The 27,594-nt window shown below is 49.7% G+C and overlaps 1 protein-coding gene across 2 annotated transcripts in view; it reads right to left on the bottom strand.

Annotated features, from left to right (window-relative positions):
• Positions 1-11,023: 11,023 nt before the first annotated feature.
• The window catches only part of AOC1 (amine oxidase copper containing 1), a 35,885-nt gene continuing 19,314 nt past the window's right edge, over positions 11,024-27,594 (bottom strand). For both annotated transcript variants that reach the window (XM_077493651.1, XM_077493652.1), the window contains exons 2-5: positions 21,448-23,012; positions 17,397-17,685; positions 17,047-17,179; positions 11,024-11,544 (exon numbers count right to left, since the gene is read on the bottom strand). In XM_077493651.1, the coding sequence (XP_077349777.1) occupies positions 11,269-11,544; positions 17,047-17,179; positions 17,397-17,685; positions 21,448-22,993 (2,244 nt within the window). In that variant the 5' untranslated portion in view covers positions 22,994-23,012 and the 3' untranslated portion in view covers positions 11,024-11,268. The remainder of the gene's footprint in view (positions 11,545-17,046; positions 17,180-17,396; positions 17,686-21,447; positions 23,013-27,594) is intronic.

The raw sequence follows: 27,594 nt of genomic DNA, 5'->3' as shown, positions 1-27,594 counted from the left end.
CATTGGTCATTGGCCTGTCACTTGCGACCACGTTGACGCCAATTGGCTGCCCGCTCTCCCCTCCACACATTTTAAAGCCCGCCCCCCGCCCACTGATTGGCTGAATCTGCCACTCCTTATCCGCCCTGTCTCTCTAAGCCCCGCCTCTGTCCCAGATGCCGCATTGGGAGTTCTCCTTAGTCTGCCTCTAAAGCCCCTCCCCTTCTTTCTCACTGGCTGGAATGCCCAGGCTTTGGTTGGATGGGGACTTGTGATTGGCCGATTCTGTCAGTCAGAGTATGAGGGGGGATGGGCTGGTTGGTGGTGGGCTGTATATAAGGGAGAAGGAGGAGGAGGAAACCAGAAGTGACTTTGTGACGTTGCTTCCGGGCTACTAAATCTGAGACTCGATCATAGTCAATTCTGGATTTCTTCGGCTCTCCAGGCAGCCGGTAGACTTCTACTGGCTCAGGTCTCCCAGTGGGACGGGAGAGCCCAGGCTAGCGGCGTGGGCGAGTGGGGAGGGGGGAGGAGTCTCCTCCCGGTGCTTGTATCAACCATTGCATCAGTTGTTGTTACTAGAGAGCTGACCGACCGCCTGCTCCAAAAGACGGTACCGGGGTGATACCTGCACATCATCCACAACCACTTCTGAAGTCACATGACGCACCAGGTACGCGATTTGTTTATTTTTAAAAAAAAGAAAATATGCGTATAAAAGACCGCTGCGCAAATTTTGTGCGACATAAAATATTGCAGCGACCGCCATTTTATTCTCTAAGGTCTCTGCTTAAAAAAAATAAAATAATATATATAAGTTTGGGGGTTCTAAGTAATTTTCTAGAAAAAGAAATACAGATTTTTACTTGTAAACCACAAATGTCAAAATGCCTGGGTCAGAAAGTGGTTTTAATGTGAGTTCTAACTTTTTTTAACGACTTCAGCCCCCTTTTTCGACCAGGCCATTATTTTTTTTTAACTAACAATTGCCGCGGTCAGACTTTCCACCTGTTACTTTGGAGATTTCCGAATCCAACTCCATCCATCCAACTCCATCATAAGGGATCTTGCACCAGTCAGACTTTGATGCAGAATCCGCCACCCATGGCTTGAGCCATAGAGCTCTTCTGGCCATAACTGATGCAAGCATAAACCCTGGCAGAGGAACGCATTACATCCACCGCAGCTTCTGCCATCGAAATCACCCGCCAGTTTCAATTCTTGAAGAGAACTGATTATCTTCTCCTGGTAAACCCCCTCACCAACAGATTTCTCTATATTGGCAGACCAACCAGAAATCGTTTTTCTTGCTGCGGTTGATGCTATTGCAGGTTTACATGGACCACCTGCTGTGCAATATGCTTTTTTCACGTCTTAGGCCGCGTACACACGCGCGGACTGTTTGCCCAACCTTGTTCGTCAAACAGTTTCGGCAAACAGTCCGCTCAAAATTTGCATGAGCGGACTTGCCCACACACGAGCGGACTGTTTCAACGAACTGTTTGCCAAACAGTCCGCTCAACTTTTGAAATGAACGGACTCGCCCACGTAAGGCGGAGGCAAATCCGGCCATTTCGAGCGCGTGTACAGGTAGGCGGGGCCCGCGAAGGAGACGTCGCGGGCTCCGCCGCCTGGAATGGGCTTAAAGGGGAACCCCAACGCCGAAAAAAATCGGCGTGGGGGTTCCCCCAAAGTCCACACCAGACCCTTGTCCGAGCACGCTACCCGGCCGGCCAGGAAAGGGGGGCGAGCGAGCGCGCCCCCCCTCCTGAGCCGTACCAGGCCGCGTGCCCTCAACATGGGGGGTGCCTTGGGGAAGGGGGGGCCGCGCGGCCCCCCCCACCCCAAAGCACCTTGTCCCCATGTTGATGAGGACAAGGGCCTCTTCCCGACAACCCTGGCCGTTGGTTGTCGGGGTCTGCGGGCGGGGGGCTTATCGGAATCCGGGAGCCCCCTTTAAGAAGGGGGCCCCCGGATACCGGCCCCCCACCCTATGTGAATGAGTATGGGGTACAATGTACCCCTACCCATTCACCTGTGAAATAAAGTACAAAAAAAAACACAACACAGGGGAAAAAATATTTTATTGCACAGCTCCGGGGGTCTTCCGTCTTCGGGGGTCTTCTCGCCGGACTCCTCCGCTATGTGTGTGTAGCTCTTTTACTAGCGGAGGAGTCCGGCTTTCTTCCTCCCCGCCGCCGGCCTCTTCTCCCGACTTCGGGGGTCTTGTCCCCCTCTTCGGTTCTTCTGCCGGGCCACCGCGCCTTCTTGTAGCTCTTTTACAGGCGGTGGCCCGGTCTTCTGTCGCCGCTGCCTTCCGTTCTTCTGTCGCCGCCTTCGGTTCTTCTGCCGGGCCACCGCGCCTTCTTGTAGCTCTTTTACAGGCGGTGGCCCGGTCTTCTGTCGCCGCTGTCGCTGTCGCCGCCTTCCGTTCTTGTTCTTCTTCTTGTTCTTCTTCTTCTTCTCCAGGCGATGTTGACACGTCGCTCCCTCCGGCCGGAATGCCAGAGCCGCGCTGTGCGGTCACTTATATAGTGACAATGGGGCGGTGTCACATGGTATATGTCACATGGGTTGGTCACATGGTGACCCCGCCCCCTTACGATGTCATAGTCCCCATGTGACATCAACCCATGTGACCAACCCATGTGACATATACCATGTGACCCCGCCCCATTGTCACTATATAAGTGACCGCACAGCGCGGCTCTGGCATTCCGGCCGGAGGGAGCGACGTGTCAACATCTCCTGGGGAAGAAGAACAAGAAGAAGAAGAAGAACAAGAACGGAAGGCGGCGACAGCGACAGCGGCGACAGAAGACCGGGCCACCGCCTGTAAAAGAGCTACAAGAAGGCGCGGTGGCCCGGCAGAAGAACAGAAGGCGGCGACAGAAGAACGGAAGGCAGCGGCGACAGAAGACCGGGCCACCGCCTGTAAAAGAGCTACAAGAAGGCGCGGTGGCCCGGCAGAAGAACCGAAGAGGGGGACAAGACCCCCGAAGTCGGGAGAAGAGGCCGGCGGCGGGGAGGAAGAAAGCCGGACTCCTCCGCTAGTAAAAGAGCTACACACACATAGCGGAGGAGTCCGGCGAGAAGACCCCCGAAGACGGAAGACCCCCGGAGCTGTGCAATAAAATATTTTTTCCCCTGTGTTGTGTTTTTTTTTGTACTTTATTTCACAGGTGAATGGGTAGGGGTACATTGTACCCCATACTCATTCACATAGGGTGGGGGGCCGGTATCCGGGGGCCCCCTTCTTAAAGGGGGCTCCCGGATTCCGATAAGCCCCCCGCCCGCAGACCCCGACAACCAACGGCCAGGGTTGTCGGGAAGAGGCCCTTGTCCTCATCAACATGGGGACAAGGTGCTTTGGGGTGGGGGGGCCGCGCGGCCCCCCCTTCCCCAAGGCACCCCCCCATGTTGAGGGCACGCGGCCTGGTACGGCTCAGGAGGGGGGGCGCGCTCGCTCGCCCCCCTTTCCTGGCCGGCCGGGTAGCGTGCTCGGACAAGGGTCTGGTGTGGACTTTGGGGGAACCCCCACGCCGATTTTTTTCGGCGTTGGGGTTCCCCTTTAAGCCCATTCCAGGCGGCGGAGCCCGCGACGTCTCCTTCGCGGGCCCCGCCTACCTGTACACGCGCTCGAAATGGGCGGACTTTCCGAGCGGGAACAGTGCGCTCATTTCGAAAGTACAGCGGACAGGCCCACACACGGGCGGACTGTTCGCTCAAACACAGTTTCAGCGGACAGTTTTTCGGAATTTCCGAAAGACTTTGTCCGTCCAACTGTCCGCTGAAACTGTCCGCTGAAAGCCCACACACGAGCGGACTGTCCGCCCAAACACTGTTCAGCGGACAAGGTTGGGCGAACAGTCCGCCCGTGTGTACGCGGCCTTAATCAATTTTTCGATGCAGCACGTCCCGGAAACTTACTGCATCCTCTATGGGTAAAGTAACGTGTCTTGCAAGTCGCATCAAAGAAGCATCGACCACCGGTGGTTGAGATAGCGAATTCACCTTTTGTTCTTTGAAAAGATACAGTTTAGTAAATCTATTATTCAGATTAGTTCTCTTGTCCATTCTCTCCCATTCATCCCTGATGAGATATTCCAGTTCTTCGATAAAGGGAAAGGACTCTGGTTCCCTCTTTAGATTAGGGAAGTAGTTCCGAACCTTTGCGAGGGGTCTCTTTCGCCTCCTCCCATCCTATGGCTTCCTTCACTGACTATATGAAGGGCTCCACTAGAGTAAAGTTCAAATCCAGTAGCGGTCTCGGCATCAACATTGTCGGAATTTGAATCGGGATCTATGGGCGGATTCTGAGCTACGGAAGATGTGCTCGGGTCGACCTTGTCTTCTTCATGAAGTGATGTCTCCAAGATTGTCTCTCTGATGAGGTCAGTCACCTCTCTTACATCAGATTCCTTTTCTCTGGTTGCTTCATTGAAGCATGCCTGGCAGCAGGGCCGTCTTTAATATTGACTGGGCCCCGGGGCAAACATTTTCTTGGGCCCCCTCCTCCATGCAATTTCGCTCTCCACATGCTTTGAGACATACAATAATTAGCAGCTAGACTCAAAATCAGTTTACTGAATCAGATCAGGCAGCTATTGTGGTTGGTTGGCAGAGGTTACAGTTTATCATTACCGCTCACTGACTGGTTGTAGAGGCTACAGCACACATTATGGCTCCCTGTTTCTTTCTAGAGGTTACAGCGCATGACTTCTGCTTGTTGATTGGTTGCCAGAGATTACTGTACATCAATACTGCTCACTGATTGAATGCTAGAGGTGAACATGTATACCACTCACTAATTGGTTTTTTATAGAGATTACTGCATATTACTACTGCACACTAGGGTTGCCACCTTTTCTTCAAGTCAAACCCGAACACTTTAGCGGCGCACAGCAATCTTTTTTTTTTATAGTATAAACTATACATATATTTTGCTACTAAATAACATTTCTAATCATATGAAGTTAATAACAAGAGTCCCCCTTTACATCAGAGTCCACAGAGTTCCCCTTTTACATCTGAACTTGCAGAGATCCCTTTCACTGTAAGGGGGGACTCTCCAGACTCTGATGTAAGGGAGAACTCTGGGGACTCTAACATAAGGGATGCTCTGGGAACCCTGATCTAAGGGGGAACACTGAGAACTCTGATGCACGGAGAGGACTCTGATGTAAGGGGAAAGACTGTGGCCTCTGGTGTAAAGGGGAACTCTGATATAAGGGGTGCTCTGAGAAACCTGATTTGCCTTAGTGAACTTACTCAGAGGCAAGACAGTGAAGGGGGGAGACTTCAGTCACAGATGGATGGATGGTGAGCTCACTCACCTCTTGACAGTCAGCAGCTCTCATCCAGTTGGATCTGAGGCTGCTGGACTTCAAACTTCTGGCCCAAATTTCCCTTTTCTGAGGCACAGTGCCAGGGATTGGAGTGTGGGCAGACAAAGAGGGGTAGGGGTAGGGGGGAAGAGGTGCAGATCGAGCCCTCTCTCCTCTCCTGTCTGTATGTGTTTGGGGGGGGGGGTGTTAGTGTTGGCTTTGGGGAGTGTGAAAGAGAGTAACAGACACTCTCAGCTTAGACAACTGCAGCCAGCAACCCTGCTGGGAAACCATAGGCCAGTCTAAACAATGTGTCCGTGTTGCAGACAGTCTGAAACCCGGACACATAATTCCAAACCCGAACTGTCCGGGTGAATCCTGGACAGGTGGCAACCCTACTGCACACTGATTGGTAGCAAAAGGTTAGTGCACAGCATTACTGCTCACTGATTGGTTACCAAACTTCAGGGTGCTATGGCACCATCTTATTTTGAAGAAGGGTTCTACCTATAATTTGCTTACTTTTGCAGAACATGATGTAAAGGCTTAATGACCACAATTGTAGGCAGAACTTTCAAGCATGCTTCATTACTTCCACAGTGGGCAGCATTCAGCAGAAGTAATGGTGGATGTGACCTCAGGGGGACATGATATACATATGAATGCCGCCTCTATTTAAATATCAATGCCGCAGTCCACGACTATTTATATATTAATGCCACCACTATTTACATATTAATGCAGGTTATTTACATGTAAACACAGGGTCTGCAGGTGAGCCATCTGTACATGGCAATAGGGCATCTGGGCAGCAGTAGCAGAAGTTTATACTGAGATATTGGGACACAGCACTGGACTAAAACTTCAAGGAATAAGGGAATTTAAACTGGGATAGTTGGCAAGTATGAGGCAGCTGCTTTGGGCCCCACTACAATGATGGGGCCCAGGGCAGCTGCCCCTTTTGCCCTGCCTTAAAAAACGGTCCTGCCTGGCAGGCCAATTCGTCTGGCAAAGCTGGAGCTCCGCACACCCAGCAAGCGTTTGCTGCAAGGCTGGTGTGATGGCTCCTTTCATGACAGGGAGAAAGTGACCTTCTATATCAGCCACTCCGGTGTGAGCGACTATAATGAGAGTGGCTGCGACCAGAGTGACGATGGCGAGATGAAGATCTTGAGCGACTTCTCCTAGATCTGCCATGACTCGAAGTATGACTGGAGCGTCCGTGATGCTTGGAATTGGTAGATTTAGACCTGGAAGGGCTACCAGAAAATCGCATTATTAGCGAATATGCACTCTTTTTTTTTTTTTTCTCCTCCATGAATGCTGGCACCTCTTACCTCATATGATGAGGATGGTCTGTTTGGGCAGTGGCTTCCATGAAAACAGTGCACCAGAAGACAGTATCTAGAAAGCATACAGTATAGGATTGCACAAGTAGTCACAGGCATAAAAAGATCACTTATTATCACAAGCAAAAGAGATGTGGACTTACCTGAGACTGAGGGACTGTATAACCATCAGCAAAAACGGACAGATTACGCGGCTTTTTAAAAAGGAAGTAAGCTCTGATGGGTTTACTTCCTCTTTTTTTCCCTGCAAAGGTAAAGCATAATGGGCTACTATGCATCGCATCGCATCGCATCACATCGCATAGCATCGCATTGCATCACATCGCATAGTAGCCCATTATGTGTCACTTACCTGACACAGGAGCCAGCGAAGTCACCGATTTCCTTGCTGGCTGGAAGCATCCATCTTCCTTCTGCGGTCACGGACTCCGACTCTGTGACTAGTAAAGTGAGTTTATATAGTGAAATACAGGACTTAGAACTCCGTCTGACTGGTTAGGTTTTGAATTTTAAAAGCAGCAGCAACCCTGCTCACCTCACTGGTTTACTAATCTCACAGAAGTTCGCTGCTTTTAAAATTCAACATCTAACCAGTCAGACGGGGTTCTAAGTCCTGTATTTCATTATATAAATGCAGTTTACTGTTATAAATACGTGTAAAATGCAAAACTCCGTTGGGTGTACCAACATGTCCGCTTTCCCCTGTCTTAGTGTATCCGTAGTGTGGACGAGTGTGGGGTGTAGCAAGATGGCGGCGACGGAACGTCACTTCCGTAGCAAACTGCGATGTATCGCCGAATATGTCCTTACAGCGGCTCTCGCAGTCCAGAGAGTAGCCGAGTGCGCTTAGCTCACAGTCACGCCCAGTCCCTGTGTTACGTCCATCATAGGGGCGAGACTGGGAGTGACTGTGAGCGGAGCCGAGCTGAGTACACTCAGCTATGTATCTTGACGGGGCCCCCTATTGGGTGGGGCCCATGGGCTTGAGTCCATTCAAGCCCAATGGTAAGTCCGGCCTTGTATACAGGTCTTAGTTTTCACATTGTGGGAAGAGTCAGCAGCTGTTACACATTCATAGCTTTTAGTTTTAGTTTAAGCCGCACACAAGGTTCCACACATTTTGTCTGTTATCGGTGGCAGCCATCTTCCTAGGGCTGTGCTCACCTCATAGAATGGTGGTCTCTGATGTGGTCTTTGGATGGCCCAATGTTTAGATGCATAAAAAGCTTGAGGAGTGTCATTAGATAGTCACATAGTCGGTAAGGAGGGTGTGTAGAAGAATCATTTCCCATATCCTCATTAGGGATGAGCACCGGTGTGTACGCATGCTTCACGTGTAGAGCCCGCCAGGAAGTCGGCGCAGCGCTGCGCTAATTTCCCGATCTCTGCAGCCGCACATTGGGACAATGTCTCACTGCCTGTGATTAGCGCAGCGCCGACTTCCTGGCGGGCTCTACACGTGGAGCATGCCAACACGCCAGAGGTCATCCTTAATCCCTGTATATTGCTTTATCTAAGATGCACGTCCAAGAATCTTTTAAAACGATCCATACTTCCTCCCGACACCACCGATTGTGGAAGAGAGTTTCACATCCTTACCGCCCTGACTGTGGAAAAACACCCTACGCAGCTTAAGGTTAAACCGCTTCTCCTCCAGCCTCATCGTGTGATCCCCATGTCCTCTGACACTCCCTGGGACTGAAACGTTTTATACTTACGCTGGGATCACCATTGAGATATTTGTAAATCGCTATCATGTCTCCTCTCAAGCGTCTCTTCTCCAGGGAGAACCAATTTAGCGCTTGTAGCCTTTCCTCATAATTGAGGTCCTGTCAGGTCACCTTGAGGCGAGGTGACAGATGCACACCGTAGGGATCAGGAGTGCATCGCAAGGTTGTGGACCCTACGGCTGACTGCTGCGGACGGGAGACAGATCCCACTGGGGTTAAAGTGTAAGATTCCCTGGGGCGCGGAGTCTAAGAGCCAGCAGGTGTTCACCAGCGCCTCTAGTGGTGAGGATGGACTGGGCTGCAACTGGCTCCAGGTCGCGACCCCCAGGGTCCCCCAGCTCACACCTACAGTAGGCAACAGGAGGATAGGGATAGTGAGGGATAAACCAAGGTCGGGGCCACAAGCAGACAGGAATAGTCAGGGACACGCCAGTAGGTCAGGATCACAGGCAAACAGGGATAGTCAAGGACACGCCAAAGTCGGTAACAGAAGAGCACACGGCAGGTACCAGGAAGCTAACACACAATGGTTGATCAGCAGGGTTGACCTGCAGTGCACAGGTTAATATAGAGCTCTCTGATAGGAGCTAGGGTGGAGCCATGCCAGAGGATGGATTACAAAAGCAGTCAGGTGAGGGTCGGCTGGTCTCTACAGATGAACACATGGAAAGAGGCAAGCAGACCAACTCTATTGCAAAACCATGACAGGTCCTCCAGTCGCCATATTAATTTCCTTTTTCTTCTCTGGACTCTCTCCAGTTCCAGCACATCCTTTCTGAGGATTGGTGACCTCTTCTAGGACCCCCAGATCTTTCTCCATTTTGGAAGCCCCTAGGAGGCGCTGCTCAGTTTAGGCCGCACACAGCCGGGGCTGTACCTAGGTGACACCTTTTTACAAGCCCCACTTACATTAGGAATAACTAATTCTAAGAATGGAGGTGGAATGTGGTCTGATTTTGTATGGTGTATAGAGCAAAGATCAAGAGATAGAAGAAATGGTTTCTGAACTATAAAGAGTCTTTAGACTCCTCTCGCCATAAGCCCCCCCCCCCCCCTCCCCCTACAGGGCACCTGCTGGATTTGGCTATAAATGACCAAAGGTGACCAGAAGGGAAAACAATATCAGAAGGAATCTCAGTTTGAGGCTTGGTGCCCCACTAGGTGCCAGCCCACCATGGTGACTACAGCCAGGAAGCCAATGCACCACCCAGGTTGGTTATGAATCTTTTTCTGCCTGTTCTAGCCAGGGAATAGGTGTAAGAACTCCTCCCTTTCACCCCTTTACTCTGCCCCCTACCCACCTCCGAGCACCACCCACCCCCAGTACCATCCTTTTTAGAGCATACAGGACCAAGTATCATTTTGTGGTACTAAGTATTTTGTATGGAATTTTCTTAATGATCACAAAGGCAGTAAAATAGATCTAGCAACAATGGACCCCCCACCACCACCAGCGACAATAGATCCACCCCAGCAACAATGGACTCCCAGCAACATTAGACCCCTCCCTCAACAGTAGATTCCTCCCATCAATGATTTGTCAGGCCTGGGCTCAGCCCGTCCTTCTCTGAGGTGGCCGCTCAGCTATCGGCTAATTGCCAGCTCCCATCTCTCTCCACAGTGACTCAGCTGTTGATGATATCCTGCTCATCAGTCCTGCCTACTTAAGCTGTCCAGTCCAGAGAACCTTTGTCAACATCACAGAAACTTTCTCCTGCAATCCTGTTCAAGACTTGCTTTGCTGACATCCCTTCTGTCTCCAGATCCTGCTTGCTGTTCCACTACATTGATCCCTGACTTCTGGCTTGGCTGACTAGCCGTTCCGGTTCCTGAACTCTGGCCATGTTTTGACTATGTTTGTTCTTTTTACTTTTATTATTAAACAAGTGTGATTTAACTGTACTTCTGTCTTGGCCTGATTTCATGGTTTCTGACAAGATTCCCCAGTAGCCAGCATCAAAAGACCCCTCCCAGCAATGTTTTTTTTTGACAATAACACAGTGTGGGCGGATTTCTGCCAGTCACAGCCTGTGTCATGTCCTCCCAGCCTGTTTCTTAGATTAAGAGGGAGATGAAGTCTCCATCAATCTACATGCAATATTCCACACCCCCCCCCCCCCCCCATTGTGTTTAGCTGATTAGTGGGCATGTTGGAGGAGGAGGGGGGGAGGGGGCTGTAATTTACCATTGTATATACGCCACCACATGTGTGACTCTACAGTCACATGGGCTGCTCAAATGTGATAGGGAGGAAACGCTCCGCATAGAAACTCACTGACAGCTGAGCATGTGCAGAGCTGCCACCACTGATCTGATGGCATTGGGGACATTGACTGTAGGGGAAGATAGAGAGCAGCAGGATGAACCCTTTTTTTTGTTTTGTTTTGCAGAATACAGGAAATGAATCTCATAGTGATGAGTATGAACAGCTCGGAATACACCATTGATTCATTGTTTTTTTTATGAAGGGGGTTTAGTGACACTTTTTAAGGAAGAATGGTGAGGGGGTGTGTGTTGATCATTTACTATCGGAGAGGAAGTGACGTGAGATGTGAATGTCGTCTGACCCCCCCCCCCCCCCCCCTCCTGCCAGACTCTACAAGTCAAGTGTTGGATCACAAACCAGCCACACATTGAGTCCAGCACACACGCCATTTATTGCACACAGGAGACTCTGCTCTCAGTTTTTTTTTTTTTACAATTCCCTAAAAAGAGGAGATAGAAGAGTCTGTTGGCTGCAGCTTTGATCTTCTGGGGCTCCATAGAACCGAGAGGCCTCCTTCTGTCCATACGTTCCTCTACGTCTTCTAAAGATACAACAATGTATTCTCAGTATCCAACCCTCGGCCATTCTCCCTTCCCATAGACATCCAAGGAGACCTCTCAGTCGAAGAAGTAAGTGCCGTTATACCGGAAGGGTTTCTCAGACACACATTGGCCAACAACATCCTGAGTCCAGCGTTTGATGGTCACTTTACTGTAGGTCTTGTCTGTTGGTCTGATGATTACAGTGGACCTGGAGGCCACTGATGGATCTTCATCGAAGAAGTTGAAGGGTCGGAGGAAGAATCCCACTGAGTTCCCTGGGGTGGAAGTGTTGGGGATGTCCTCAGAGTGGGGGATGTGGAGGAAGCCAACGGTCACCCAGGCCACCAGATCCTGAATGGGAAGGATGAAGTAAGGTTAGAAAAGACATCACTATGTGAGGGAAAGCTTCAACCAAAATGTGAGCTGGACTTCTCAAAGCTAACCCCTGACCTCCAGACGTTATATGGTTCCTAAGACTAATGAAAAAATAAAAAAACCCTTAGAAGACAATTCCACTCTATACCATACAAACACTAAATGTATTCTCGCTGGAGAAAAGACGCTTGAGGGGGGACATGATAGCGATCTACAAATATCTCAATGGCGATCCCAGCATAGGAAATAAACTGTTCAGTCCTAGGGAGTGTATAAGAACACACGGGGACACAATGAGACTGGAGGAGAAGCGGTTTAACCTTAAACTGTGGAGGGGGTTCTTCACTGTTAGGGCAATAAGGATGTGGAGCTCTCTCCCACAATTGGTGGTGACTGCGAGGAGTATGGATATTTTTAAAAGACTCTTAGAACTATATATAAAAGGACACAACATTTAGGGATATGGGAAATCATTATAGACACTGATACACATACACCTTCACAGGTTGAACTGGATGGACTATTGTCTTTTTTCAGCCTTACCAACTATGTAACTATGTAAGGCCTAACAAAATAATAAGAAAAACTCATAACTGTCAGTAGAACAGTGGACCGTGTGTGGACAGTGTCTGTAGGACAGTAGATGGTGTCAGTAGGTCAGTGGATGGTGTGTGGACAGTGTCTGTAGGACAGTAGAGGGTGTCAGTAGGTCAGTGGATGGTGTGTGGACAGTGTCTGTAGGACAGTAGATGGTGTCAGTAGGGCAGTCCATGGTGTGTTGACAGTGTCTGTAGGTCAGTAGATGGTGTGTGGACAGTGTCTGTAGGTCAGTAGATAGTGTCTGTAGGTCAGTGGATGGTGTGTGGACAGTGTCTGTAGGACAGTAGATAGTGTCAGTAGGTCAGTGGACAGTGTCTGTAGGACAGTAGATGGTGTCTGTAGGTCAGTAGATGGTGTGTGTACAGTGGCTGTAGGACAGTAGATAGTGTCTGTAGGTCAGTAGATGGTGTGTGGACAGTGTCTGCAGGACAGTAGATAGTGTCAGTAGGTCAGTGGATGGTGTGTGGACAGTGTCTGTAGGACAGTAGATAGTGTCAGTAGGTCAGTGGATGGTGTGTGGACAGTGTCTGTAGGACAGTAGATAGTGTCAGTAGGGCATTGGATGGTGTGTGGACATTGTCTGTAGGACAGTAGATAGTGTCAGTAGGTCAGTGGATGGTGTGTGGACATTGTCTGTAGGACAGTAGATAGTGTCAGTAGGTCAGTGGATGGTGTGTGGACATTGTCTGTAGGACAGTAGATAGTGTCAGTAGGGCAGTGGATGGTGTGTGGACATTGTCTGTAGGACAGTAGATAGCGTCAGTAGGGCAGTGGATGGTGTGTGGACATTGTCTGTAGGACAGTAGATGGTGTCTGTAGGTCAGTAGATGGTGTGTGGACATTGTCTGTAGGACAGTAGATGGTGTCAGTAGGGCAGTGGATGGTGTGTGGACAGTGTTTGTAGGACAGTAGATGGCGTCTGTAGGGAAGTGGATGGTGTGTGGACATTGTCTGTAGGACAGTAGATGGCGTCTGTAGGGCAGTGGATGGTGTGTGGACAGTGTCTGTAGGACAGTAGATAGTGCCTGTAGGTCAGTAGATGGTGTTTGGACAGTGTCTGCAGGACAGTAGATAGTGTCAGTAGGTCAGTGGATGGTGTATGGACAGTGTCTGTAGGACAGTAGATAGTGTCAGTAGGTCAGTGGATGGTGTGTGGACAGTGTCTATAGGACAGTAGATGGTGTCAGTAGGTCAGTGGATGGTGTGTGGACAGTGTCTGTAGGACAGTAGATGGTGTCAGTAGGTCAGTGGATGGTGTGTGGACATTGTCTGTAGGACAGTAGATAGTGTCAGTAGGTCAGTGGATGGTGTGTGGACATTGTCTGTAGGACAGTAGATTGTGTCAGTAGGTCAGTGGATGGTGTGTGGACATTGTCTGTAGGACAGTAGATAGTGTCAGTAGGTCAGTGGATGGTGTGTGGACATTGTCTGTAGGACATAGATAGCGTCAGTAGGGCAGTGGGTGGTGTGTGGACAGTGTCTGTAGGACAGTAGATAGTGTCAGTAGGGCAGTGGATGGTGTGTGGACATTGTCTGTAGGACAGTAGATGGTGTCAGTAGGGCAGTGGATGGTGTGTGGACATTGTCTGTAGGACAGTAGATGGTGTCAGTAGGTCAGTGGATGGTGTGTGGACATTGTCTGTAGGACAGTAGATAGCGTCAGTAGGGCAGTGGATGGTGTGTGGACAATGTCTGTAGGACAGTAGATGGTGTCTGTAGGTCAATGGATGGTGTGTGGACATTGTCTGTAGGACAGTAGATGGTGTCAGTAGGTCAGTGGATGGTGTGTGGACATTGTCTGTAGGACAGTAGATAGCGTCAGTAGGGCAGTGGATGGTGTGTGGACATTGTCTGTAGGACAGTAGATGGTGTCAGTAGGTCAGTGGATGGTGTGTGGACATTGTAGGACAGTAGATGGTGTCAGTAGGGCAGTGGATGGTGTGTGGACATTGTCTGTAGGACAGTAGATGGTGTCAGTAGGGCAGTGGATGGTGTGTGGACATTGTCTGTAGGACAGTAGATAGTGTCAGTAGGGCAGTGGATGGTGTGTGGACATTGTCTGTAGGACAGTAGATGGTGTCTGTAGGTCAGTGGATGGTGTGTGGACATTGTAGGACAGTAGATGGTGTCAGTAGGGCAGTGGATGGTGTGTGGACATTGTCTGTAGGACAGTAGATGGTGTCAGTAGGGCAGTGGATGGTGTGTGGACATTGTCTGTAGGACAGTAGATAGTGTCAGTAGGGCAGTGGATGGTGTGTGGACATTGTCTGTAGGACAGTAGATGGTGTCTGTAGGTCAATGGATGGTGTGTGGACATTGTCTGTAGGACAGTAGATGGTGGCAGTAGGTCAGTGTATGGTGTGTGGACATTGTCTGTAGGACAGTAGATGGTGTCAGTAGGGCAGTGGATGGTGTGTGGACAGTGTCTGTAGGACAGTAGATAGCGTCAGTAGGGCAGTGGATGGTGTGTGGACATTGTCTGTAGGACAGTAGATGGTGTCTGTAGGTCAGTGGATGGTGTGTGGACATTGTAGGACAGTAGATGGTGTCAGTAGGGCAGTGGATGGTGTGTGGACATTGTCTGTAGGACAGTAGATGGTGTCAGTAGGGCAGTGGATGGTGTGTGGACATTGTCTGTAGGACAGTAGATAGTGTCAGTAGGGCAGTGGATGGTGTGTGGACAGTGTCTGTAGGACAGTAGATAGCGTCAGTTGGGCAGTGGATGGTGTGTGGACATTGTCTGTAGGACAGTAGATGGTGTCAGTAGGGCAGTGGATGGTGTGTGGACATTGTCTGTAGGACAGTAGATGGTGTCTGTAGGTCAATGGATGGTGTGTGGACATTGTCTGTAGGACAGTAGATGGTGTCAGTAGGTCAGTGGATGGTGTGTGGACATTGTCTGTAGGACAGTAGATGGTGTCAGTAGGGCAGTGGATGGTGTGTGGACAGTGTCTGTAGGACAGTAGATAGCGTCAGTAGGGCAGTGGATGGTGTGTGGACATTGTCTGTAGGACAGTAGATGGTGTCTGTAGGTCAGTGGATGGTGTGTGGACATTGTAGGACAGTAGATGGTGTCAGTAGGGCAGTGGATGGTGTGTGGACATTGTCTGTAGGACAGTAGATAGCGTCAGTTGGGCAGTGGATGGTGTGTGGACATTGTCTGTAGGACAGTAGATGGTGTCAGTAGGTCAGTGGATGGTGTGTGGACATTGTCTGTAGGACAGTAGATGGTGTCAGTAGGGCAGTGGATGGTGTGTGGACAGTGTCTGTAGGACAGTAGATAGCGTCAGTAGGGCAGTGGATGGTGTGTGGACATTGTCTGTAGGACAGTAGATGGTGTCTGTAGGTCAGTGGATGGTGTGTGGACATTGTAGGACAGTAGATGGTGTCAGTAGGGCAGTGGATGGTGTGTGGACATTGTCTGTAGGACAGTAGATGGTGTCAGTAGGGCAGTGGATGGTGTGTGGACATTGTCTGTAGGACAGTAGATAGCGTCAGTTGGGCAGTGGATGGTGTGTGGACATTGTCTGTAGGACAGTAGATGGTGTCAGTAGGGCAGTGGATGGTGTGTGGACATTGTCTGTAGGACAGTAGATGGTGTCTGTAGGTCAATGGATGGTGTGTGGACATTGTCTGTAGGACAGTAGATGGTGTCAGTAGGTCAGTGGATGGTGTGTGGACATTGTCTGTAGGACAGTAGATGGTGTCAGTAGGGCAGTGGATGGTGTGTGGACAGTGTCTGTAGGACAGTAGATAGCGTCAGTAGGGCAGTGGATGGTGTGTGGACATTGTCTGTAGGACAGTAGATGGTGTCAGTAGGGCAGTGGATGGTGTGTGGACATTGTCTGTAGGACAGTAGATGGTGTCTGTAGGTCAGTGGATGGTGTGTGGACATTGTAGGACAGTAGATGGTGTCAGTAGGGCAGTGGATGGTGTGTGGACATTGTCTGTAGGACAGTAGATGGTGTCAGTAGGGCAGTGGATGGTGTGTGGACATTGTCTGTAGGACAGTAGATAGTGTCAGTAGGGCAGTGGATGGTGTGTGGACATTGTCTGTAGGACAGTAGATAGCGTCAGTTGGGCAGTGGATGGTGTGTGGACATTGTCTGTAGGACAGTAGATAGCGTCAGTAAGTCAGTGGATGGTGTGTGGACAGTGTCTGTAGGACAGTAGATAGCGTCAGTAAGTCAGTGGATGGTGTGTGGACAGTGTCTGTAGGACAGTAGATAGCGTCAGTAGGTCAGTGGATGGTGTGTGGACAGTGTCTGTAGGACAGTAGATAGTGTCAGTAGGTCAGTGGATGGTGTGTGGACATTGTAGGACAGTAGATGGTGTCAGTAGGGCAGTGGATGGTGTGTGGACATTGTAGGACAGTAGATAGTGTCTGTAGGGCAGTGGATGGTGTGTGGACATTGTAGGACAGTAGATGGTGTCAGTAGGTCAGTGGATGGTGTGTGGACATTGTCTGTAGGACAGTAGATAGGGGGGTTAAGGCAATACAAAGAAGAAGAACCTGGAGAGGAATTATAGTGGGGTGATCTCACCACTAAAGACCCCATGAGATACTGGAAGCCATGGCTGAGTGCACTAGACATCAACAAATAAAACATCACCTTGGACATTACCGGCTCCAGTGTCTCCTCTTGCCCTGGTTGACCAAAACCAACATACTCTATACAGTCCGCTGTGAGGTTCTAGACCAGTGATGGTGAACCTTGGCACCCCAGATGTTTTGGAACTACATTTCCCATGATGCTCATGCACTCTGCAGTGTAGTGGAGCATCATGGGAAATGTAGTTCCAAAACATCTGGGGTGCCGAGGTTCACCATCACTGACCTAGACCATGAAAAGGCTATAAGGTGGGCGGAGCACTCACTTTGTTCACAATGTCCTCGTTGTTGCGGATGAAATTCTCGAAGTTGACGGCGGGATCCCAGGGATCGGACTGGATGTACATACTGTTACTGGTCTGCTCCCAGTCCTTGTGCTGCGTCACCGCCAGGCTGTACCTGCCAATCACACAAACAACGGCAATTAATCCAGAGACCCCCAACTCAGCCGCCATGATTAGAGGGTGGGAATGGCACATCTTTCCTTTGATGGGCTCTGGGGGTTTTTTTTTTTTGGTTATCCTACCCAATATCCTGGAATAATTACAGAAGACAGAACCACCACAACCTTCTCCATTCATGATCTGACCTCCTCCCCTCCCCCTACGAGGATTACCTGGACCAGGCGATCCCTCTCTCGGCGTCCCACTTTCGGGGCAGCACGCTGTGGGCATGGGAATTGTACTGGATCCGGTAGCTCCTGTAATGGTCCCACTTGTTCTTCTTGTTGGGGTTCATGAACATCAGGTACCGAGGCAGATCCTCCCCAAATCTGAAGGCGGCTCTACCCTCGCTGGACCGCAGTTTTCTGTCCATCCGGGATTGGACGATGAAGTCACCGGGGCTCCAGGGGTTGGTAATGTTTTCGTATTTCAGATCGATCGTTTCAAAACTGTTTTCAGTACCTGAGAGAAGGATGGAGGGGTGAGAGAGTGGAAGAGAAAGAGAATGTGGGTGGGGGGGGGGGGGTGGCATGAGAGAGCGAGATCGCCCAAATGCCATCTGCAGAACGATTTCCAGGACAGAAGATCTATGATATAAAGTTCTGACCAGAAGGGGATCAGGATTCCACCCCCAATACTGCAAAGAAGAACTCCGACCAAAGCCAAGGCTCGCTTCCCACTAGTGCCATTCTACAGCCGTGCCCTTTCCTGTGCCACTTTGCAGTGTGATTTTTTTCATGCGACTCAATGCAACTTATTACACTAAGTAGCCCTCAAGTCGCATCAGATTAGCGCAGGAACCTTTTTTTAACCACAACCGGACACTTTCACCCCCTTCCTGCTTCAGCTTTCAGCGCTGTCACACTTTGAATGACGTTCGCCCGCTCACGCGCCACCGTACCCATAGGACATTTTCAGCTTTCTTTTTGTGATATTTAACCACCACTGGGTTTTATTATTTGCTGAACAAACAAAAAAAAAAGAAAAAATAGACCAATCATTTTGAAAAAGAAAAATGTCTTAGTTTCTGTTATAAAACTTTGAAAATAAGTAATTTTTCTTCACTAATGTGCGCTGATGGACACTGATGAGGAGGCACTGATAGGCAGCACTATTGGGCACTGGTGAGGCTGCACTGATGGGAACTGATGAGGTGGAACTGATAGGCTGCACTAGTGAGGCAGCACTGATGGGCACTGGTGAGGCTGCACTCATGGAAACTGATGAGGTAGCACTGATAGGCAGCACTGGTGAGGCTGCACTGATGTGAACTGATGAGGAGGCACTGATGGGCACTAGTGAGGCTGCACTGATGGGAACTGATGAGGAGGAACTGATAGGCTACACTAATGAGGCAGCACTGATGGGCACTGGTGAGCACTGAATAAGCGACACTGATGGGCACTAATAGCCAGCACTGATGAGCAATAATAAGCTGCACTTATGGACACTGATAAGCTGCACTGATGGGAACTGATGAGGAGGCATTACTAGGCAGCACTGATGGGAAATGGTGAGGAGGCACTGATGGACACTGGTGAGGAGGCACTGATAGGCAGCACTAGTGAGGCAGCACTGATGGGAAATGATGAGGCTGAACTTATGAGGAGGCACTGATAGGTGGCACTGGTGAGGTTGCCAAGGTGTGAACTGATGAGGAGGCACTGAGACGACACTGAAGGAGCAGCACTGTTTGGCACTAATAGGCGGCACTGATGAGAAATAATAAGCTGCACTTATGGACACTGCTATGCTGCACTGATGTGAACTGATGAGGAGGCATTACTAGGCTGCACTGATGAGGCTGCACTGATGGGAACTGATGAAGATGCCTTGATAGGCTGCACTAGTAAGGCAGCACTGATGGCAAATGATGAGGCTGAACTTATGAGGAGGCACTGACAGGTGCCACTGGTGAGGTTGCCGAGGTGGTAACTGATGAGGAGGCACTGATGCCACACTGATGGGCACTGGTGAGTGTGCACTGATGAGCACTGAAGAAGCGACACTGATGGGCACTAATAGCCGGCACCGATGAGCAATAATAAGCTGCACTTATGGACACTGCTAAGCTGCACTAATGGGAACTGATGAGGAGGCATTACTAGGCTGCACTGATGAGGCTGCACTGATGGGCACTGGTGAGGAGGCACTGATAGGCAGCACTAGTGAGGCAGCACTGATGGGAAATGATGAGGCTGAACTTATAAGTAGGCACTGATAGGTGGCACTGGTGAGGTTGCCAAGGTGGGAACTGATGAGGAGGCACTGAGACGACACTGATGGACACTGGTGAGGCTGCACTGATGAGGCTGCACTGATGAGCACTGAAGAAGCAGTACTGATGGGCACTAATAGGCGGCACCGATGAGCAATAATAGCTGCACTTATGGAAACTGCTAAGCTGCACTGTTCTCCACTGATGGAAACTGATGAGGAGGCACTGATGGGAACTGATATCTGGCACTGATGGGAACTGGTGAGGAGGCGCTGATGGGCACTGATATGTGGCACTGACGGGAACTAGTGAGGAGGCACTGATGGTAACTGATATCTGGCACTGATGGGAACTGGTGAGGAGGCACTGATGGGCACTGATATGTGGCACTGACGGGAACTGGTGAGGAGGCACTGATGGGCACTGGTGAGGAGGCACTGATGGGAACTGGTGAGGAGGCACTGACGGGAACTGGTGAAGAGGCACTGACGGGCACTGGTGAGGAGGCACTGATGGGAACTGGTGAGGAGGCACTGATGGGAACTGATATGTGGCACTGATGGGAGCTGGTGAGGAGGCACTGATGGCCACTGGTAAGGCTGCACTGATAAGCACTGAAGAAGTGACACTGATGGGTATATAGCCGGCACCGATGAGCAATAATAAGCTGCACTTATGGACACTGATAAGCTGCACTGATCTGCACTAATGGGAACTGATGAGGAGACATTACTAGGCAGCACTGATGAGGCTGCACTGATGGCAGCTGGTGAGGAGGCACTGATGGGAACTGATATGTGGCACTGATGGAAACTGGTGAGGAGGCACTGATGGCCACTGGTGAGGAGGCACTGATGGGAACTGATATGTGGCACTGACGGGAACTGGTGAGGAGGCACTGATGGGAACTGATATGTGGCACTGATGGGAACTGGTGAGGAGGCACTGATGGGCACTGGTGAGGTTGCACTTATGTTTACTGAAGAAGTGACACTCATGGGCACTAATAGCCGGCACCGATGAGCAATAATAAGCTGCACTTATGGACACTGCTAAGCTGCACTGATATGCACTGATGGGAACTGATGAGTAGGCATTACTAGGCAGCACTGATGAGGCTGCACTGATGGCAATTGGTGAGGAGGCACTGATGGGAACTGATATGTGTCACTGATGGGAACTGGTGAGGAGGCACTGACGGGCACTGGTGAGGAGGCACTGACGGGCACTGGTGAGGAGGCACTGATGGGAACTGATATGTGGCACTGATGGGAACTGGTGAGGAGGCACTGATGGGCACTGGTGAGGATGCACTGATGAGCACTGAAGAAGTGACACTGATGGGCACTTATAGCAGGCACCAATGAGCAATAATAAGCTCCACTTATGGACACTGCTAAGCTGCACTGATGGGATCTGATGAGGAGGCATTACTAGGCAGCACTGATGAGGCTGCACTGATGGGAACTGATATGTGGCACTGATGGGAACTGGTGAGGAGGCACTGATGGGCACTGGTGAGACTGCACTGACTGGAACTAATAAGGGGGTGCTGAAGAGGTGGCACTGATAAACTGCACTGATAATCAGGGCAGTGATGATCAATGCCCTTATTATAAGTGTAAACAATGTACTGTCATCCTTTCCGGTTATCAGCACTCCTTTCCTCACACCGACTCAGCATGTGAGGGAAGGACTACAGATAACTGGTCCAGCAAGTCTGTTTACATGTGACCAGTTGTGATTGGATAGGGCTGATCACATGGTAAAGGGCCGCTGTGTAAAGGACACAGAAGTCACTGAGCGCGCCTGATGTGCACCACAGTGGGCTGGAGATCCGTGCCATAGCCATCTTTCAGCTATAGTTCAGGCAGGAAGGGGTTAAAGACTCTGTGACTTGAGTTACATAGATTGGAACGGGTGCCACTGAAATGAATGGGTTTGGTCTTATCATGCGACTATACACGCCGAGCCTGATGAATGAAGCCTGCTGGGTAATATCTTACCTGCAATGTCCAGGTCAACCTTATAATGCACCAGGTGAGTATGCAGGTTCCCCAGGACGTGGCTGTAGACTTTACTTCCATAGTGAAGGCCATCGGGTGTGAAAAACGTGGCATGGATGTAGCCCGTGGCGCTGACTTTAACCTCTATCACCCCGTTCTGGTAGAAGACAAAGTCCCAGATATAGTCATAGTTGTAGACTGTGGATGTTGTCCTCACCACCAGCACGTGGTTCTCCAGCCCGGCGTAGAAGTTGTAGCCACCGTCGTGGGTGCTGTCAAAGTGGCGGCGTAATGGCATCCCCGTGGGCAGTTCAAAGATGCACAAGGCGTTCTTATAACGCACGGGCTCATCTGTGTCATAAAAGTTGTACAAGTCCAGGTAAGTGGCCACTTCCGGGCAGTCAATACCCTTGGCCAACTCATAGTGTACCGTTCCCATTGCCCACCCGGAATCGATGTATTTTGTCTGCATTGCTGCCGGAGTGACCCCACTATAAAATGCGATGGCCTCCTGTATGCTCACCTCATATGCTACACGTTCATCGTTGTACTGTATGTCGAATATCTGTAAACCTGCAGACGGACGCACACGGAACGCAAAGCTCCATCCAGTATACTCGACATAGTTACCCAAAACCTTGTAACGTTTGCCCTGAGGCTCGCATATTTTGGGTCCATGAACGTTGGTGTTGGTCTTAAAATCCCCACGTGGCGTGAAGGTTGAGTAGGGATCTTCCTCGGTAAAATCGGTAAGAGGCATAATGTTCAGCTCCTTTTTTTCATATTTTTGAATAAGTTCCTTGACGTTATCAAAGTATTGTCCATTATACCAGATCTTCTCCACCGTCCACTCCTTAGGGTTGAGGGAACGATGATTGAGAAGGATCTCCAAGCCTATAGGGTGGAGGAAAAAGCCATCGACGAACCTCTGCAAGATTATCCAAGACCTGCGCTCTCCGGACCTCAAGCCGCGAGGAGCAATGTCTGTGAACGCCAGGCAGCGCTTTGAGCAGTTATAAAACGAATAACCGGAAATTTCCAATAATATGTGGTTAAATTCCTTGGTGACCTCTACCAGCTTCTTCTGGATCTTCTCATATTCCACGTTGATCACAGGCCGGGACTCGAAACTGATCAGCTTCTTTCCTCTGGGAATTATCCGTCGGTGATAATACGGGTGGGGAAGGGGGCCCACAATGAATTCTGTGACGTTGGGGTTGGGTTGGTTACCAAAAAATATTACAACTTTGGCCTCTCGTAGGGGTTTAGATTTGCCGTTGCTATCTAAGAATTTCAAAACCTTACTCTTTTTTGGCAAATTCAGCTCCATCATAAAAATTGTGTTTTTGCCGTACGTGTTCTGGCTGGAAACCAGATTGAGTTGCTGTTGCTCCATGAGAAAACTTTTTATGGATTTCATCTCATCAGGAGTCAAGTCTGAGAATACAGAGGCCATGTACCGACCCATGGATGATGACTTTCCATAGGATTTGTCTGCTGTGATACAAAGCACGGCCACCACCTGTAGAAGGTAGGTACACCTCATGATGTCTGTTCTTGAGCACCTACAATGAAGAATAATATTATGTCAGAGGGATAGATTTACATTTTAAGCATCCCACAAACTTCCATACATAGGGCTAGTTCCGAGACAAGGACTACCCGAAGTTACGCTCACCCTCTGTGCTTTAGCATTCGTTCATTTTATTTCTTTTTGCTAGCAAATTGTTCATTTTTAAACGTTACGTCTACTTTTGTATGGCTCGGTGGAGTCATTTGTAGCGCTTAACATTATTCGGTTGAATAATAAACTTTACGTGTTTAAACTTTATTACACGATTGGGCGCACTTTTATTTTTGTTTTTATGGTGACACGATATTCCGAGACTTCTGAAAGGACCGTAACGGACTTGGGAACTACGAGACACTCGAAGGTGTGGGCTGTCTTTCGGCTTCCTACATCGAAATTCCCACGCGGCCGTGCAGATCGTCTTGTGAGAGGACTCGAGCCGATTCGGTGACTGTGGAATGTCCGAGAGACTGGGTCGTTTTCCGGCTGTCCGTTTCGAATCGTTTGGGTATTCGTATTTGTGTATATCGACTGGTGATCTGGTAAGCCTCCATTTCTTACAGATTCGTAGCTGTGAAGGGTCAACGTGGTCAAGCACTATTTTCTGAACAAACAAGATTAACTACATTTTTTTTGTTCATTTATATAGGACACTACCTACACTGTGTAGCATTATTATACATTTTTGAGATTTTTTTCACATTTCTAAATGTACTGGACATTTGAGTTTTAGATGATTGGTGTTTTTTATTTGACAACTTAATTTTATTTTTTTGAAAAAACTTTTCACTATTGAGTTTTCACTACATTTGGATTCACTAATATTTAAATCTTTATGTTTTTGGTTCTTCACGAAAGTTTATCAATTTATACTTGGTCATATGAGAATTCACTTAGTGGTAAGCGCTGCACTTTTATTTTTTTTCTATTTTGTTGTGCCCAGTATCCTGGTTATTGTGTTCAGCTGCTGTTTTCTAATTTTTTTATTTAATTTTTTACCAAGCGCAGATTTTTTATAATTTTACTACTGCACCTTGTCCTGCATCCTTCCCAGCTGCCAGCAGGGTCACCCAATACGCCGTGAAAGACAGGTAACGTCCTTGTCCATGCCTGCTGGACCATGAGTCAGCGGTAATATGCACCTTACCGCTGACCGCCCTGTCCAGCGAGGCAAGGACATTGCCTTCCACATGCCAGTAGAGAGCCGGAATCGCCTTCCGTGCGTAAAAGTGGCATTTGGGAACCTGCCACTGAGGAACCGCACATTCCACAAACTCATGGAAGGGGGCCGAGTCTACCAACTGAAAAGGCAGCAGTTGAAGTGCTAGCAATTTAGCCAAGCTAGCATTCAACCGCTGGGCATGTGGTATGGCTGGGAGTGAACTTCTTTCGGTGGTGCAGCAGCTGGGGCAGAGAAATTTGCCTGCTACAATCGGACGTCGGTGTACCGATAGCAGATTGTTCGCAAGTACTTGGCTGTGGCACACCTAATTCTACACCTTCATTCCTCTCAGTGCAGGTTTCAGAGAGGACTGAAGGTATAGGGAGGTTGGAGATCCCAGCTGTTGAGGAGCAAGGAGAGGTCCGCTTTGTTCTTTGGTGTGGGTCTTTGAGGTACGCTTGCCAACGAACTGCATGGCAGGTCGACATATGTCTGGTCAAGCATGTGGTCCCAGGCGGCTGATGTTTTGGCCATGTGAGATATACTTGAGACATATGTTGCAAATAGCAGCGGTGCGATCTGATGCACTCGTCTCAAAAAAGGCCCACACCAAAGAACTTTTGGAATAACGAGCAGAGGCAGCAGCACCCTGCACATGCGGAGCTCTTCGGTGTGATGCAGTCGGTATGCTGCCCTTAATCTGGCCCCTGGAGGGCATCCTGCCTCGTTGGAGATGTGACTCCTCCTCCTCTCTCCTATCAGGCACCCACGTGGAGTCAGTGACCTCATCATCCCCTCCCTCCTCATCGCTGGAGCAAACCTGGCAGTATGCTGCAGCTAGTGGAACATACCTGCCAGATTGCTGTCCTTCTTGAGCGTCCCCTCTCTCTGGGCTCACATTACTGCCTTCCTCTAGCTGAGTATCATCATCGGAACCTTCATAACGCTGAGCATCCTCCTGGAGCATGTACCCAACACTGTTCGGGGGACTCCTCAGGAGGACATGATGGGTCTAGGGAAGGAGTCACTGATGATGCCATTGAGCCGAGGGAAGAGGCCGCATTGGCAGCTGCTTTGCCAAAGTACCCTAAGCCTGGGTGAGAGAGGATGAGAATGATGAGGACAGCTTGGTCATCCACTCTACTAAGTCTTCGGCATGTTGCGGCTCAACGCGGCCAGCTGCCGAAAAAAAGGACAAGCGTGTCCCATGGCCACCTGCTGATGAGGATGCACCATGTCCACTACCAGCACTGTTGCCCCTAGGCACAGATCCTTCTTGCCTTAATTTATTTGTTAGTGACTGTCTGCCTCTCCTTGTTGGCCTTCCAGACATACTAATGGCATGCAGGGAGATGTAGCTGCACAAAGCTAGGACATATATACTGATTATACTGTAGCTAGCAGAATCAACTGCCTGCCTGTAGTATTATTAGTATGAAAACACCAGAAATTGGGGCAGCTTTATGTGCACACTGTGCAGAGTACACAGTACACCAACTGTAATTACTGCAGCTGCCTGTGGTGTAGGATCAGAAGAACACCAGCAATTGGGGCAGCTTTATGTGCACACTGTGCAGAGTACACAGTACACCAACTGTAATTACTGCAGCTGCCTGTGGTGTAGGATCAGAAGAACACCAGCAATTGGGGTAGCTTTAAGTGCACACTGTGCAGAGTACACAGTATACCAACTGTAATTACTGCAGCTGTCTGCCTGTGGTATAGCATCAGAAGAAAACCAGCAATTGGGGTAGCTTTAGGTGCACACTGTGCAGAGTACACAGTACACCAACTGTAATTACTGCAGCTGTCTGTGGTATAGGATCAGAAGAACATCAGCAGTAGGGGTAGCTTTAAGTGCACACTGTGCAGAGTACACAGTACACCAACTATAATTATTGCAGCTGCCTGCCTATGGTATAGGATCAGAAGAACACCAGCAATTTGGTAGCTTTAGGTGCACACTGTGCGGAGTACACAGTACACCAACTGTAATTACTGCAGCTGCCTGCGGATAGGATCAGCAGAACACCAGCAATTGGGGTAGCTTTAGGTGCACACTGTGAAGTTACACAATACACCAACTGTTATTACTACAGCTGCCTGCGGATAGTATCAGCAGAACACTGTGCAAAGGACACAGTACACAGGAACAAATCTAGCTAAACTGAATACCGTGTATATATATATATATATATATATATATATATATATATATATATATATATATATATATATAGATATATATATATATATATATACACAACACCTAGGATGCATATATATATATATATATATATAGGCCGACTTCCAGGTGGCCTTATATAGTGTGGGGCGTGTACTAAACCCCCTGAGCCATAATTGGCCAAAGCCACCCTGGCTTTGGCCAATTACAGCTCGCTAGACAGACAGCGCTGTTATTGGCCAAGCATGCGGGTCATAGTGCATGCTTGGCCAATCATCATCCAGCAATGCATTGCGATACCGCAATGAATTATTGGCCATGACGCGCCACTCGCATTTGGCGAGAATGGCCATAACGAGGTTATGAGGAGGGTGCATGGTGAGGGCATGTGGGAGATAGACAGGTGAGGGGTAGAGGGGGAGTGGGGGAGATGGACAGGGGAGGGGTAGTGGGGGGTGGACAGGTGAGGGGTAGTGGGGAAGATGGACAGGTGAGGTGTAGTGGGGGAGATGGACAGGTGAGTGGTAGTGGGGGAGATGGACATGTGAGGGGGAGTGGGGTAGATGGACAGGTGAGGTGTAGTGGGGGAGATGGACAGGTGAGGGGTAGTGGAGGAGATGGACAGGTGAGGGGGAGTGGGGGAAATGGACAGGTGAGGTGTAGTGGGGGAGATGGAAAGGTTAGCGGGAGTGGGGAAGATGGACAGGTGAAGGGTAGTGGGGGAGATGGACAGGTATAGTGGGGGAGATGGACAGGTGAGGGGTAGTGGGAGATGAACAGGTGAGGGGTAGTGGGAGATGAACAAGTGAGGGGTAGTGGGGGAGATTAACAGGTGAGGGGGAGTGGGGTAGATGGACAGGTGAGGTGTACTGGGATAGATTGACAGGGGAAGGGTAGTGGGGGGATGGGCAGGTGAGGTGTAGTGAGGGAGATGGACGGGTGAGGGGTAGTGGGGGAGATGGACAGGTGAGGGGGAGATGGACAGGTGAGGGGAAGTGGGGGAGATGGACAGGTGAGGCGGAGTGGGGGAGATGGACAGGTGAGGCGGAGTAGGGGAGATGAACAGGTGAGGCGGAGTAGGGGAGATGAACAGGTGAGGCGGAGCGGGGAAGGGGGACAGGTGAGGGGTAGTGGGGGAGATGGACAGGTGAGGGGTAGTGGGGGAGATGGACAGGTGAGGCGGAGTGGGGGAGATGGACAGGTGAGGCAGAGTGGGGGAGATGAACAGGT

The sequence above is a fragment of the Lithobates pipiens genome, unplaced genomic scaffold (assembly GCF_037356315.1).
Source record: "Lithobates pipiens isolate NorthernLeopardFrog02 unplaced genomic scaffold, aLitPip1_a1.2 Scaffold_19, whole genome shotgun sequence".
Taxonomy (NCBI): Eukaryota; Metazoa; Chordata; class Amphibia; order Anura; family Ranidae; genus Lithobates; species Lithobates pipiens.
The sequence above is the reverse complement of the archived record's forward strand: the minus strand, read 5'-3'. Positions and strand labels throughout refer to the sequence as shown.